General features: G+C 37.6%; 4 protein-coding genes across 4 annotated transcripts in view; 1 reads left to right on the forward strand and 3 right to left on the reverse strand.

The window, feature by feature from the left end:
- LOC133656159 (breakpoint cluster region protein-like) overlaps positions 1-15,131 on the forward strand; it is a 590,239-nt gene that overhangs the window by 270,270 nt on the left and 304,838 nt on the right. The window lies entirely within an intron of this gene.
- On the reverse strand, positions 2,717-3,121 carry LOC133656183 (histone H2A). The gene has a single exon (XM_062057090.1). The coding sequence runs from the start codon at positions 3,098-3,100 to the stop codon at positions 2,717-2,719; it is 384 nt and encodes a 127-aa protein (XP_061913074.1). The 5' UTR covers positions 3,101-3,121.
- LOC133656171 (histone H1-like) lies at positions 7,987-9,858 on the reverse strand. The gene has a single exon (XM_062057075.1). The coding sequence runs from the start codon at positions 9,824-9,826 to the stop codon at positions 9,218-9,220; it is 609 nt and encodes a 202-aa protein (XP_061913059.1). The 5' UTR covers positions 9,827-9,858; the 3' UTR covers positions 7,987-9,217.
- Positions 13,402-13,776, reverse strand: LOC133656192 (histone H2B 1/2-like). Its single transcript, XM_062057101.1, has one exon. The coding sequence runs from the start codon at positions 13,774-13,776 to the stop codon at positions 13,402-13,404; it is 375 nt and encodes a 124-aa protein (XP_061913085.1).

Here is a 15,131-nt window from a genome sequence, read left to right on the forward strand (position 1 = left end):
TAGATTTGTCTGCATTTAGCACTGACTTGGGTCAACTGGGACTGAACAACATCAAAAGCAGACTGCAGGAGTTCAAGGGTTTGCACTGCAGAGGGGGATGATCAATCTACGACCGCATCATCCACATAGAAATGGAAAGCGGCATCTGATATTTTATCACAAAGATTGTTCACGTAAATGGAGAACAACAGCGGTCCTAATATTCAACCCTGTGGTACGCCCTTCAACACAGGGAGGAAAGATGAAGAAGACCCAGCAAACTGGACACATTTTATAAGCAAGATCATTAGCAAACCAGTGTACAATTCCAATGAAATTGTCAGCATAATTTGACGTAAAGAAAAAACAAACAATTATATAAATTCAGTGTCAAAAAAAGACACATTAACCTCCATAGTAAAGTCATGTATTCTGATGTTGATAAAGAATCAGATTATATCTCAGTGATAACATTATAAGATTTTGCTTTATTTTGCTTCGTCTCGGACACATACCATTTTATTTTATTTTTTTAAATTGTACCTAGTCAAAATTGTATAGATGGAGTATTTTTAATTGTGATTGAAATAAAGTCAAAGTCAAGTAAAAAATAAAATGTCATATCCTGTCGTGATTGATGGGAACTATTGTTTCTCCCGCTCAGGTATGCAATGTCATTCAGTCTGACATGTGTTTAAGAAAATTAAAACTGCCAATTAAAACAAGCGGTAGAAAATGGATTGATGTGAGGAAAACGAACCACTCGGTATCATCAAACAACAATAGTAGGTATCCTTTTAAACAAACATAAAGCAGTTTAAAAAGTATAGGCACATTGTATTCCAGAGGTACCGAGATGAAGAAGGGCTTTGATATTGGCTTGTTTGTGTTACAGAAGAGGGTGGGGCTGCCCATTGAGGCAGTGGTATGATGCCATTTCCATGATCACTAGTGGTAATGGTGTGGCTATGTATGTGTGTAGTGTGCATATGTATGTATATATTTATAATTTATGTATATACAAGTTCATTAAGTTTGTACATAGAGTGAACAGGTAGTTCTAGCTCAGAGTAATTTATGATTTAAAGAAAAGGGGTGGGATTAAATAAGTGTAGACTTCTTCTCACTCCTTTTCAAATAAGTAAAAAAAAAAAAAAGAAAGTCCATTGCTCATATTGTTTATTTTTTTCCCCCCGTTTTTTATTCTCCATTGTTTTCATTTTGTTATAATGGCTGTTAAGGCTACAACACTGTATTGGATCAGGCTTGCTCTTGTTTTGCATATTTGAAATAAAAATATATCAAATCAATTGTAGGCTAACTGACACAATATAAGTAGGATAATTCATTAAAATCATGTTTCACTCTGTGACTTGGTTTGAATTCAGGATCCAGAAACAACATCAGTGATACTACACCATCCATCCATTTTCTTCTGCTAATCCGAGGTCGGGTCGCGGGGGCAGCAGCCTAAGCAGAGAAGCCCAGACACTCCCAGCCACTTGGTCCAGCTCCTCCCGGGGGATCCCGAGGCGTTCCCGGGCCAGCCGGGAGACATAGTCTCCCCAACATGTCCTGGGTCTTCCCTGTGGCCTCCTGCCGGTCGGACGTGTCCTAAACACTCATTTATTGTGGGAATGTGAGAGAATAAAAGAGTTATGGTTGAAAACAACAAAATAAGCAACCACTGTCCTTAATATAAATATCCCAATGACACTGCAAACTTGTATTCTTGGTGATCTGCATCAATTTAGTAACGTGTCATCAAAGAGTAAAAATGCATTTCTTTCAATATGCATAATAACAAAAAGGGTAATATTAAAAAAATGGAATTGATGTTGATAGTCCAACACATTCTGACTGGTATACACAAGCTATGGAGATGATATCAGTAGAAAAAACTGCATTTAGTTTAGATAATAATGAGTCATATATTAGAATATGGGATCCATTATTTAAATTTGTATTAACTATTAAATGAAGCAAAAATATGACTTATTTTATCTTTGTGAAAATATTGGACACAGTGTGTTGTCAAGCTTATGAGATGCGATGCAAGTGTAAGCCACTGTGACACTATTCTTTTTTTTATAAATGTCTAATGATAATGTCAATGGGGGATTTTTTAATCACTGCTATGTTGAAATTGTAACTAATATTGATACTGTTAATATTCATTTTTGTTTCACTACTTTTGGTTTGTTCTGTGTGGTGTTTGTGTCTCCTCTCAATTGCTCTGTTTATTGCCGTTCTGAGTGTTGCTGGGTCGGGTTTGCTTTTGGAATTGGATAGCATTGTTATGGTATTGTTTTGTTTGATTAATAAATTCTAATAAAATAAATAAATAAAAAATAAATAAATAAAAACACCTCCCCTGGGAGGCGTTCGGGTGGCATCCTGACCAGATACCCAAACCACCCCAATAGGTTCCTCTACACATGACTAGCAATATGTACTGGATGTATTCACCTTGTTATCAGCTCAATAAAATAATTCCCAATAATGCATATTTAGTTTTAAGTTGTTGGGTACAGCAACAGAAGCATGGTTGTCAAGTAGCATCCATAGACACAGTAACGATGTCGGGAATTGAACCTGGAATGCTCAAGTAATTGACCGGACTGTCGTACAAACCCTGCCACATAGACTCAGAGTTTGGTCAAGGAATATTTGCTCTTTTGTGAGATAGTGAGTGGCTCTTAGAAGAGCCTTTGCGGTGATTAGAGTGTGAAGTAGTTTACTTCTTGGCGGCCTTCTCGGTCTTCTTGGGCAGCAGAACAGCCTGGATGTTAGGCAACACACCGCCCTGGGCAATGGTCACACCTCCGAGGAGTTTGTTGAGCTCCTCGTCGTTGCGGACAGCCAGCTGAAGATGACGGGGGATGATTCTGGTCTTCTTGTTGTCACGGGCTGCGTTTCCCGCCAACTCCAAGATCTCAGCGGTCAGATACTCCAGCACTGCTGCCAGGTAGACAGGAGCACCGGCGCCGATACGCTCGCCATAGTTGCCCTTGCGGAGCAGACGGTGGACGCGACCCACTGGGAACTGCAGACCAGCACGGGAAGACCTGGTCTTGGCCTTGGCTCTAGCCTTGCCGCCGGTTTTGCCACGTCCAGACATGATTGATATTTAACGCGATGAACTCAGTACTACTATTCTAGCACACTACCTCAGGGGCCTGCGAACAGGACATTTATACACTCCCATGCTGCTCTGTGATTGGCTGACGGTGTCGGGGAAACTGTTGTCCAATCAGCGCAGGGTAAGCAAATGCGCGAGTCCCCACTTTGAGTCCTTTCAAAAACACAATAGAAACAGTAAATGACCTCAACAAAGCACCATTACTAGGCATCAGTGTGTAATATTATATACAAATACACAAATAAAGCAAGGTGTTCTAGTACTTTAAGGCACATGTGTTATTTTGCTTAACATTGAATAGAGCATGTTTTACTCCAGTATTATGTTTTATAACTGTGCTGTAGATTACCAGAAATATTTATACATGTACACATTTTATGATCAGTTTTAAATTAATTTCGAACACAAACAAAAAAAATACTGAGGAATAAAGAGCATACCATGGGGTTGTACCGTATACCGGTACTGGTATAGTATCGCGGTACTAATGAATCGAAATAAAAAACAATGCTTTCTGAAAAGTACCGGTTGCCCCCTTTTTTTTGTTTCTTTTTTTAACGGGCATGATTCCGCACCGTCGTCATGTCGTCACATTGATGGTTTTACGAGCAGAGGCGCATGTTCGGCAGGGCACACACACGGAGTACTTACAAGAAGACACAGGGTGTAGACAGAAAAGGTAGAATGGACGCATTTTGGCTTCAAAACTAACGATGAAGGTGAAGCTAAAACACTGAAACGTTGCTCAGCAAAAGGGACTTTAAAACATGGCTAGCTACTTAGCAGCTAACATCCAGTGTTTTAGCTACATTCTAAATCACTAATCCTCGCCTCCGTGGGGACAAATAAAGTACAAATAATAGAACATGCTTTACTTAACACCGTAGGACACACGGGTACTTTAAATATGACCAATGTATGATCCTGTAACTACTTGGTATCGGATCAATACCTAAATGTGTGGTATCATCCAAAACTAATGTAAAGTATTAAAGAGAAGAATAAGTGATTATTACATTTTAACAGAAGTGTAGATAGAACATGTTAAAACAGAAAATAAGCATATACAAACAGTAAATGAACAAGTGGATTAATAATCCAATTTTTTACAGCTTGCCTTTATAATTTTGACGAAATAATAGAATGATAAATGACACAATATGTTACTGCATATGTCAGCAGCCTAATTAGGAGCCTTAAATTGCTTACTTACTTCAAAAAGACAAGTTGTCTAGTAGTTCACTATTTTATTTAAGGACTAAATTACAATAATAAACATGTCTCATGTACCCAAGATTTTTTGTTAAAATAAAGCCAATAATGCCATTTTTTGTGGTCCCCTTTATTTCGAAAAGTATAGAAAAGTATCCAAATACATTTTGGTACCGGTACCAAAACATTGGTATCGAGACAACCGTATTACACAGCTTAAAAAGAAAAAAAACCCCATCTCAAATGCAATACTTAAAATTGTTTTAAAAAAATAAAAAGATTACCAAATGAAAAATGTATGTGTCTGAATAGAAGCAGGAAGAAACAAAGCTTATGTCATGACAATCACTTGCAACTAACACTACTAATAAGAAGAAAAAGCAGAGAAGAATAAAACAAAATACAAAATAAGACAAATAGGAAAATTAATAAGAAAAAAATAGACAAAAATATTTAAAAAAAAAAAAAAAAAAGGAATTAACTTTATTAAAGAAAAAAAGTATAAATATAATAAGAAAAAATAAAAGAAGATTGAGTATAGTAATAAAATATACAGATGAAGTGAATAAAAAACAAGTAGCAATTGAAAATCATAAAATACAAAATTAACCATAAGAATGGGTATATTGAGGGAAGTAAAAATGAATACTGTCCTATTACAAATTATAATTTATCTTTGATTGATTGAGACTTTTATTAGTAGGTTGCACAGTGACGTACATGTTCTGTACAATTGACCACTAAATGGTAACACCCCAATAAGTTTTTCAACTTGTTTAAGTCGGGGTCCACTTAAATTGATTCATGATACAGATATATACTATCATCATAATACAGTCATCACATAAGATAATCACATTGAATTACTTACATTATTTACAATCAGGGGTGTGGAGGGGGGGATATGGACATCAAGTAGGAGAGAGAGAGAGAGAGAGAGAGAGAGAGAGAGAGAGAGAGAGAGAGAGAGAGAGAGAGAGAGAGAGAGAGAGAGAGAGAGAGAGAGAGAGAGAGAGAGAGAGAGAGAGATCAGAAGGCATAAGAAAAATAATCTGCATTTGATTGTTTACATTTGATTATTAGCAATCCGGGGAGGGTGTTAGTTTAGGGTTGTAGCTGCCTGGAGGTGAACTTTTATTGCGGTTTTGAAGGAGGATAGAGATGCACTTTCTTTTATACCTGTTGGGAGCGCATTCCACATTGTGGCATAGAAAGAGAATGAGTTAAGACCTTTGTTAGTTCGGAATCTGGGTTTAACGTAGTTAGTGGAGAACCCCCTGGTGGTGTGGTTATGGCGGTCATTTACGTTAAGGAAGTAGTTTAACATGTACTTCGGTATCAGGGAGGTTTAGTGGATTTTATAGACTAAGCTTAGTGCAAGTTGTTTAACTCTGTAGTCCACTTTGAGCCAGCCCACTTTAGAGAAGTGGGTAGGAGTGAGAAGCTAAGACAATAATAAAGTATGGACATCGCTGATAGAAAGGGAAATTAATTGCAATTACACATTCAATAGCAGATAAATCAAAGTATGTAAGATAAGCCACACTGTTAGTTTGGTGTCGAACAAAGATTTAACCTTAAAAGTCATGGAGGTAGGATATGTGCTTACACTGTGGAAGGATTGACACATTAATTGAAAGTGTGGTGGCTCTTAAAAGAGCCGTTGTGGTATTACAGTTTGAAGCTTATGCTCTCTCTCCGCGGATACGGCGGGCCAGCTGGATGTCCTTGGGCATGATGGTGACTCTCTTGGCGTGGATGGCGCACAGGTTGGTATCTTCAAACAGACCGACCAGGTAAGCCTCACTAGACTCCTGAAGAGCCATCACTGCAGAGCTCTGGAAGCGGAGGTCGGTCTTGAAATCCTGAGCGATTTCCCTGACCAGGCGCTGGAAGGGCAGCTTGCGGATGAGCAGCTCGGTAGACTTCTGGTAGCGGCGGATCTCACGGAGGGCCACGGTGCCGGGCCTGTAACGGTGAGGTTTCTTCACGCCGCCGGTGGCAGGGGCGCTCTTGCGGGCGGCCTTGGTGGCCAGCTGCTTCCTGGGGGCTTTGCCTCCGGTGGACTTACGGGCTGTCTGCTTGGTTCTTGCCATTGTTAGCTACGTCTCGACTTAAGGAAGTAAGATACTTCCACCTTCGCAAGCTGTGCCTTTTATAAAGACAAGGCAGCGCTGATTGGTCCGTATGGGAGGAGGCCGGCGCAAAGGCTGATCAACCATTGGACAAGAGCACTTTGAAATGAACCAATCATCGACAAGAACAGCTTCTGAAGCGCTGGACTCTTTGCGGAATGTAGTTTGGCATCAGATGTAAACGTTGCAAGAGTAATGTACAAATAAATACATGTTTGACCATGTAAAGAATTATGTATTGAAAAATAAAAGCTATAAGACTTATGTTGACTATTGTCCTGTTAACATCTGATGTAAAGTGTCAATAAGGTAATATATTTGACTATTTTGCAAACCAACAATCACTAACTTCAGTATTGTGTTTCTAATTTGAGGGAAACGCTGTGGTTTTGTTTCTGTTACAACGTGGACTCTGCTGCCACCTGTTGGTGAGGCGACATATTGCAGCAAAAGGCTCAGTAGCAGAGGAAAACAAAATAGGATTTATTGTCGATGAAAAATGAATTTAGAAACAACATAGTGAACATGTTTGGAGCAAGATGATGACACAATATGTATTTTGAGTGAAGTTTGTTATTTTATTAATCATTCTTGTATGTATGTATTATATTAATACATTCATATATAATGTTGGCCCTGTGATGAGGTGGTGACTCGTCCAGGGTATATGGATGGATGGCATATATAATGTATTGCAACAGTATACTGGGTGTTATGTGTCAATTATACCTTTTATTGATCTTATTGATTCAAAACATTATTTACAATAATGTTTTTTTTCCCCCAATAGTTTTATTGGCCACGTATGTTTAACACACAATGAATTGGACTTGGTAGACGTGTTCTCGTTGTTTAATGCAAGAAACAAGAAAAAACATAACTGCAATAGAGGGAGAACAGTACCATGGCAATTGTCTTCTGCTGCTCATTTTCTAAAAAATCTAATTATAAATATTATAACAAGTTGAAATGTTGACTCGAATACCAAAAAGCTACCATGCTATTAATTATTCAAGACTCAAATTGAATGAAATCTTCCGCTTTGAAATAGTTTTTGGGGAAGACATTGCATATGTTGTGTTTGCCGTATAAAAACTAAGGTTAGTTTGACAAAAACCATGAAACAAAGATAATTTTAAAAAAAAACTTTTATCTGAAATTTCATTTTGAGATTGAAGCATTGGAATTAAAAAACCTAACACAATAAAAAACTATGTTAAAAAAATAAGTGAATCAAAATCAATGTTATAAATTTTTGACCTGTTTAAAGAGTCCAATTACTTCCAATACCTCCAATAATCCTCTTCAAAACGTTTTTTCGGGAAAATTTTGCTTCTTTTTTTGTACTGAAAAAGCAGTATTTTATTTGACACAAAAGGCATGAAACATAAAAACAACAAAACAATAGTAATCGACAGATTAATTTCACTTAATTCATTCCATTTATTTATTTCAGGCAATGACATAAAAAAGTACAAAGTTGACAACACATAATATCAATGAATATAGTGCAAAAGGTAATGTATAGTATGTAATGTATGACTGTCCAGTTTTGCCTGAAAGGGAGCAGGAAGAAGATCATTTATTTAATCCCACCCCCAGTTCTCCATTCAGTGATTATTCACATGAGTTTCACTCTTACTTTGTTCAAGGATTATAATAGACATGTTTCATACTGGCAGATCAATCAGAATTTAGTCTAAAATTACGAGTTTTTGCTATATTACTTAATCTTAATAATTCTAATTTAGAACATTCCAACCCGGTCCATAGGGCCTTTAATGCGCACTAAAGAGAGGGTTAATTAATTTTAGCATGGACGCACCTAGAGGACTTCACATCTTCACCTGATGGCAGTATGCACCAATACATCAATTCTACAAGCGGCCATTGAGGATCGTGTAAGTCACAGTGGTTCTCAACCTTTTTTCAATGATGTACCCCCTGTGAACATTTGTTTAATTCAAGTACCCCCTAATCAGAGCAAAGCATTTTTGGTTAAAAAAAAGAGATAAAGAAGTAAAATACAGCACTATGTCATCAGTTTCTGATTTATTACATGTAAATTGTATAACAGTGCAACATATTGCTCATTTGTTGTGGTCTTTCTTGAACTATTTGGAAACTAAAAACTTGTTGAAAAATAAATAAGTGATTCAATTATAAATAAAGATTTCTACACATAGAAGTAATCATCAACTTCAAGTGCCCTCTTTGGGGATTGTAATAGAGATACATCTGGATTCATGAACTTAATTCTAAACATTTCTTCACAAAAAAAGAAATCTTTAACGTCAATATTTATAGAAGATCTCCACAAAAAAATGTAGCTGTCAACATTGAATATTGCATTGTTGCATTTCTTTTCACAGTTCTTTTTGACAGACATTTTAGCAAGGGTCAAACCATCACGGCATGGGGGAAACTCTGGCTTTATGGGAATGAGTGGAATAGCCTACTTGATTTGATGTTCAGTTTATAAACTTACATTCATAGTTTGTTAAAGTATTAATCAATTAAAATATTTATAAAGTATTTATGGATTGTTGCTATTTTGAAAAAATCTCACGTACCCCTTGGCATACCTTCAAGTACCCCCGGGGGTATGCGTATCCCCATTTGAGAAGTTTGAGGATGTTGGGGAAGCCGCGACAATGTGACAGAATTATGTCAAAGTCGAACTTGCTCTTTGAAAGAAGTGGTGGTGGCTCTTAAAAGAGCCTTTTTATTTGATGTAAGCAGAGTGGAATTACTTCTTCTTGGCTGCAGTCTTGGCTTTAGGCTTGCTGGCCTTCTTAGCGGGGCTCTTCTTGGCAGCAGGACTCCTCCTGGCCGCTGGGGCTTTCCTAGCCGTCGGCTTGGCGCTCTTGGCGGGGCTCTTAGCGGGGCTTTTAGCGCTCTTCTTTGCTGCCTTCTTCGGGGTTGTTGCCTTCTTTGCGGGCTTCTTAGCGGCTGGCTTCTTGGCTGCGACTTTCTTCACTGGTGATTTCTTGGCTGCGGGCTTCTTGGCGGCGCTCTTTGCCTTAGCGGGAGCCTTTTTGGGCTTGGCTTCGGACGCCTTGTTCATCTTGAAGGAGCCGGAAGCGCCGGTGCCCTTGGTCTGCAATAAGACCTCCTTGGCCACCAGTTTCCTGACGGCGATCTTGATGCGAGCCTTGTTCTTCTCTACATCGTAACCGGCGGCGTTGAGGGAGTTCTTGAGGTAGGCTAGAGAGACTCCTTTACGCTCCTTGGACTCAGAGACAGCCTGGGTGATCAGCTCGGAGACGCTGAGTCCAGCTTTCGCGGTCTTGCTGCTGCTCTTCTTCTTCTTGGCCGTCTTCGACGAAGCGGGTGCGGCTGGTGCTACTTCTGCCATGATGGCCTGCTTTGACTTGTCTTGTTGTTGACAAGGACTGAGGTGGGACTCAACTGGACTGTCCATCGCAAGGGGCGGAAATTAAAGGCAGGATGAGAACCGTGGAGACTCAACTGGACTGTCCATCGCAAGGGGCGGAGCTTAAATGCAGGATGAGAACCGTGGAGACTCAAGCGACTGGGCCTCTCCTCGGCGTGCTGTCAAACTGGCTTCACTTGTGCTTTCTCCGCACTTTTAAAACCATTAAAAGACGCAATGGAAATTATTTGACAAAGCAACAACGGTTCCACTCTGTAGTAGACTAGTGTCTCCTCACATTTATGACGTTTACAAGGTGCACATTTGTGGCATTTGGATCGAACAACCCTCCAAAGCTGACTTCTTCCCCGACATCAGCAGCAAAGCTCGGCGACTTTCCTCGGTCATTTCTACAATTAAACACTTAAAAGTCCCTCACAATGCAACAAAAACTGCCCTACGGGTTACAAAACATGTTCATTCAGAAGCTCCCAGCCCAAAAAGACAAACATTGATGGCGGCTGTGAAACAAGACAAGGTTTTGGTGACGCAGCAAACACAATGACCACTGATAGAGACCTGTTGGGGTCAGGCTGGTGTCTGTTATCATCTGATATCACCTCTCACGTCTTTAATACATCATTCCATTCTCTTTGTGCAATTAAAGACATTTGTTTGTCTGTCTATCTTGTATTTGAACCATACTTTTATGTTCCAAGTGCTATTAAACAAGTACATGTGACACAAGAGAGGAGGCCTACTCCCCTTACACGTAAACACTTTTATAACAATATATCTTCTCACAGGACAACACTATAGAAATACAAATGTTGATTATAGAAAATAGATGTTTTTATACATAGGCCTATATATAGAGAGAGAGGATATAGAGTAGTCAGTGTACAGCATGAATGACTACTATTATCTACTAAAAGGATTCAACACACATCCATTATTGCCTAAATACTCACATAATGTATGTGCAACACTAATAATACTTCAATGCATGTTTAGATCATATTCAACTATTAACTTTAAAGACTGTTTGCACTGTATTTATATAAAAGGTAAAAAGGATGAACGACAATGCATTCATTGTTTTTGACAACACTTTTATTTTTCAATACTTTATATAGTGATATTACATTTAACAATACATTTAACCAGTCATCTCAATAGCAGCAGCATGTATGACAATTATAATAATGTATTTTATTTATTGATCATGAACTGTTTCTTGCTTGATTTACATCCAGCATATACATTTATCACCTTACATCCTTCCCGTCCATCCATTTTCTGCCACTTGTCCCTTTTGGGGCTGCGGGAGGTGCTGGAGCCTATCTCAGCTGCATTACATCATTCATTTTTAATGTCTTTATTTCAGCATTTTCCCTTATTATTGTCTTATGTTCACCACTGCACAATAGTTACACATTCTATGATATTTTCCTCAGCAAATAGAAAATGGTGACAACTAAGCACGGGAAGTGAAGGAACTCTTTCAAGACGAAATGCAAACACATGAAATATAAGTGTTGACATGTTAAACATGTGCAAGAATGATCAGTATATAGATAATACTAATAGACAAGGAGACATACAAAGTAAAAATTATATAAACTCTCTGTCCTACTCCTTTTCAAACATGTTGAATTTTTGCATGTGTGAATTTGACGTTCCTTAATGTACCTTTTTATTTATGTCCGGAACAGATAAACCATACATTTACATCTTTGTGTCTCATTTGTGCCCACAATTACGCTTTACATAGAAGACTGCAAAAGTAGTAGACAGCAAAGGTTAGATATCAAAGTAAATCAGCATTATATTAGGGAAAAATGCAAATACCATGAAAGGAATAGAGTACTTTTTAGTCATGGCGTGTGTATTGATCTTGTTGAATCCAGGGGTAAAATATTAAATCAATAGGAATCCTACTGCAATTTGTAGTATAGTTATAACATACTTTGACTACATTCATACTAATTATTACTTTTCAAATAGACTAATTGACAGATGTAACATCGCAATGCAATTTAAATGCCTTTTATTTTTTGACAATTAAACAAAATGTTTTAGTTTCGGCAAGTACCTAATTATTTCAGACCCTCAAAAGCCAATATATTATACAATCATTTTATTAAACACCTTTAACATCATGTTAAAATAAGGCACGTGTGTAAGATAAGTAGCACACCCGCTGAAAACTTGACACAGTGTGAATATGTAAAGTAGTTTAAGTATACAGACAGCAGGCAGGGTCTTACATTGTCGTCATGTCCTGTTTATTTGGGTTTTGTACTTTTTTCTATACATTGAATTCTCATGTGTATTTTTGTCTGATTGGTCAGAATGCTATCGTTCTAGTTTATTAGTTGAAGTAAAATCCAAAACAATAATAGTGGGTTAATGGCACCACCTCATGGAATGTTTACAAGACAACACAATATTGTAAATTAACAATATCTCAGACAAAAATCCCCGCACTTTAGTATTTATGCAGACCCGTATTTTACAATCGCCATCAGTAACTTTTTTTTTTAAATATCAAATATTGTTACTTGGGCTGCAAATCTTTGGGTGTCCCACGATTCGATTCAATCACGATTTGATTATAAATCGATTTTTTCGATTCAACACGATTTTCGATTCAAAAACGATATTTTTCCGATTCAAAATGATTGTCTATTCATTCAATACATAGATTTCAGCAGGATCTACCCCAGTCTGCTGACATGCAAGCAGAGTAGTAGATTTTTGTAAAAAGCTTATAGAATTGTAAAGGAAAATGTTTTATCAACTGATTGCAATAATGTAAATTTGTTGTAACTATTAAATGAAGCAACAATATGACTTATTTTATCTTTGTGAAAATATTGGACACAGTGTGTTGTCAAGCTTATGAGATGCGATGCAAGTGTAAGCCACTGTGAAACTATTGTTTTTTTATTTTTTATAAATGTCTAATGATAATGTCAATGAGGGATTTTTAATCACTGCTACGTTGAAATTGTAACTAATATTGACACTGTTGTTAATATTCCTTTTTGTTTCATTACTTTTGGTTTGTTCTGTGTGGTGTTTGTGTCTCCTCTCAATTGCTGTTTATTGCAGTTCTGAGTGTTGCTGGCTCGGGCTTGCTTTTGGAATTGGATTGCATTGTTATGGTATTGCTGTGTATTGTTTTGTTGGGATTGATTAATACAATTTAAAAATAAAAATACAAATTAAAAATACAAATAAAAATCCATTTTTGTAAAATGAGAAACTATACTGAATCGTACGACGTGAGCATCACGATTTGAATTCGGATTATTTCCCACACCACTAATTGTTAGGTTCAAATTATACTTGAGTTTTTTTTACGGATGCTTCAGATTCAGTTCACATCAAAGAATTGTCAATTCCCCGATAACTAATTCCAATGTGAGCTATCAGCGAGCTGTGATTTGATAAACTACATTGCAATTGCAAAGTGGTTTGCTCTTGAGAAGGAGTGGGTGGCTCTTAAAAGAGCCGTTTTGGTGGCGCCAGTAAGTTTCTACTGGAGCATTTTACTTGGAGCTGGTGTACTTGGTGACGGCCTTGGTGCCCTCAGACACGGCGTGCTTGGCCAGCTCACCCGGCAGCAGGAGGCGGACGGCGGTCTGGATCTCCCTGGAAGAGATGGTGCGTCTCTTGTTGTAGAGAGCCAGACGAGACGCCTCGGAGGCGATGCGCTCGAAGATGTCGTTGACGAAGGAGTTCATGATGCTCATGGCCTTGGACGAGATGCCGGTGTCGGGGTGGACCTGCTTCAGTACCTTGTACACGTAGATGGCGTAGCTCTCCTTCCTTGTCTTCCTGCGCTTCCCTTTGCCTTTCCCGGCGGCCTTGGTGACGGCTTTCTTGGAGCCCTTCTTGGGCGCGGACTTTGCTGGGTCAGGCATCGTGCTTTCGAATGGACCTTGTCTGGAAGTGAATCCTGTGGTCCAACGGCGAGGCAGGACTATAGATAACCACTTCTATGTAAATTTGAATGCGCCAACGCTTTCTCTTGATTGGCTGACAGTGGTAATGATGACGTCATACCTCCTTTTGGCTACTGGAAGAAGATAACGAAGTATAAATAAACGTTTTCTGACAGACGTTCATCTCTTTCCTTAAAATTATTTGTTTGGTTTTGGAGGGATTTCAGAAAATACTATCGACACTTTTGACACAGTATTTTTGACACATTTATAAAATAATTACGCTGCAATGTTTTTTATAACAGTGTTTCATGAAAAAGCAGCATAACATATTTTGTACTACAGTTTTTCGCTCTGTGTGATGGAACAACTTTGTCTGAAAACCATATTTAGTCTTTAAGACAAATAAGTATACACTGGAAGATTCAGCAGTACCTTTTTATTCAGAATAGCAGATATATATTATAGTTTGTTTTTGTTTGGTTTTTATTTTTAATACATTTTATTCTTACGTATTTCTGTATTGTTGTCTGTATTAGCAAACCGCTTGAAATATAGTGACGTCACTGTCAAAGCAATATGAAACCACCTTAAGGAACGTTTACAATGTGCAAAAAAACTAAAATAAAATGTATCAATGTGACAAAAATTATTCCAATAAACAAGAGTAACATTGGTATGTTTGTAAAATCGCTCTGGTTCACTTATCTATTTTTTTTTAAACTGTAAAAAAAAATGTTTTTAAAGAACCATAATGAGCAAGTCTTCTGAATGCCTCTTTGAAAGGAATGGCTCCCTTCAAAGAACCACACATTGCATCACTGATATATTTTTTATAGAATGTTTACCATTGAAACTTTAGCTACATTAAACTGTTTCAGAATAATTGAAGTAATAAGTCAACAGATTATCTTTAAACCTCAGTAAAACTAAAATAATGCTATTTGGTAACAGTAGAAAAGACCATCGTACACAAATATAAATAGACAGAGTAGACACTGTAAGGGTAATAATAATAGATGACAAGATGAACTGGAAATCTCATATAAAAAATATACAACATAATGTGGTAAGAAACATTTCAATAATGAACAAATCAAAATATGTCCTGGACCAAAAATCCCTTCATGTTCTCTTCTGCTCGCTAGTGTTACACATCTGAGTGTTTGTGTAGAAATATGGGGAAACAACTACAAAAGTACACTTCATTCACTAAAAAAATTAATTAGACTGATACATAATGTTGGATATAGAGAACATAAAAACACTTTATTTATTGAGTCAAAAATATTGAAGTTCAATGATTTGGTAAAATTGCAAACAGCTAAAATGAT

The sequence above is a fragment of the Entelurus aequoreus genome, linkage group LG08 (genome assembly GCF_033978785.1).
Source record: "Entelurus aequoreus isolate RoL-2023_Sb linkage group LG08, RoL_Eaeq_v1.1, whole genome shotgun sequence".
NCBI lineage: Eukaryota > Metazoa > Chordata > Actinopteri > Syngnathiformes > Syngnathidae > Entelurus > Entelurus aequoreus.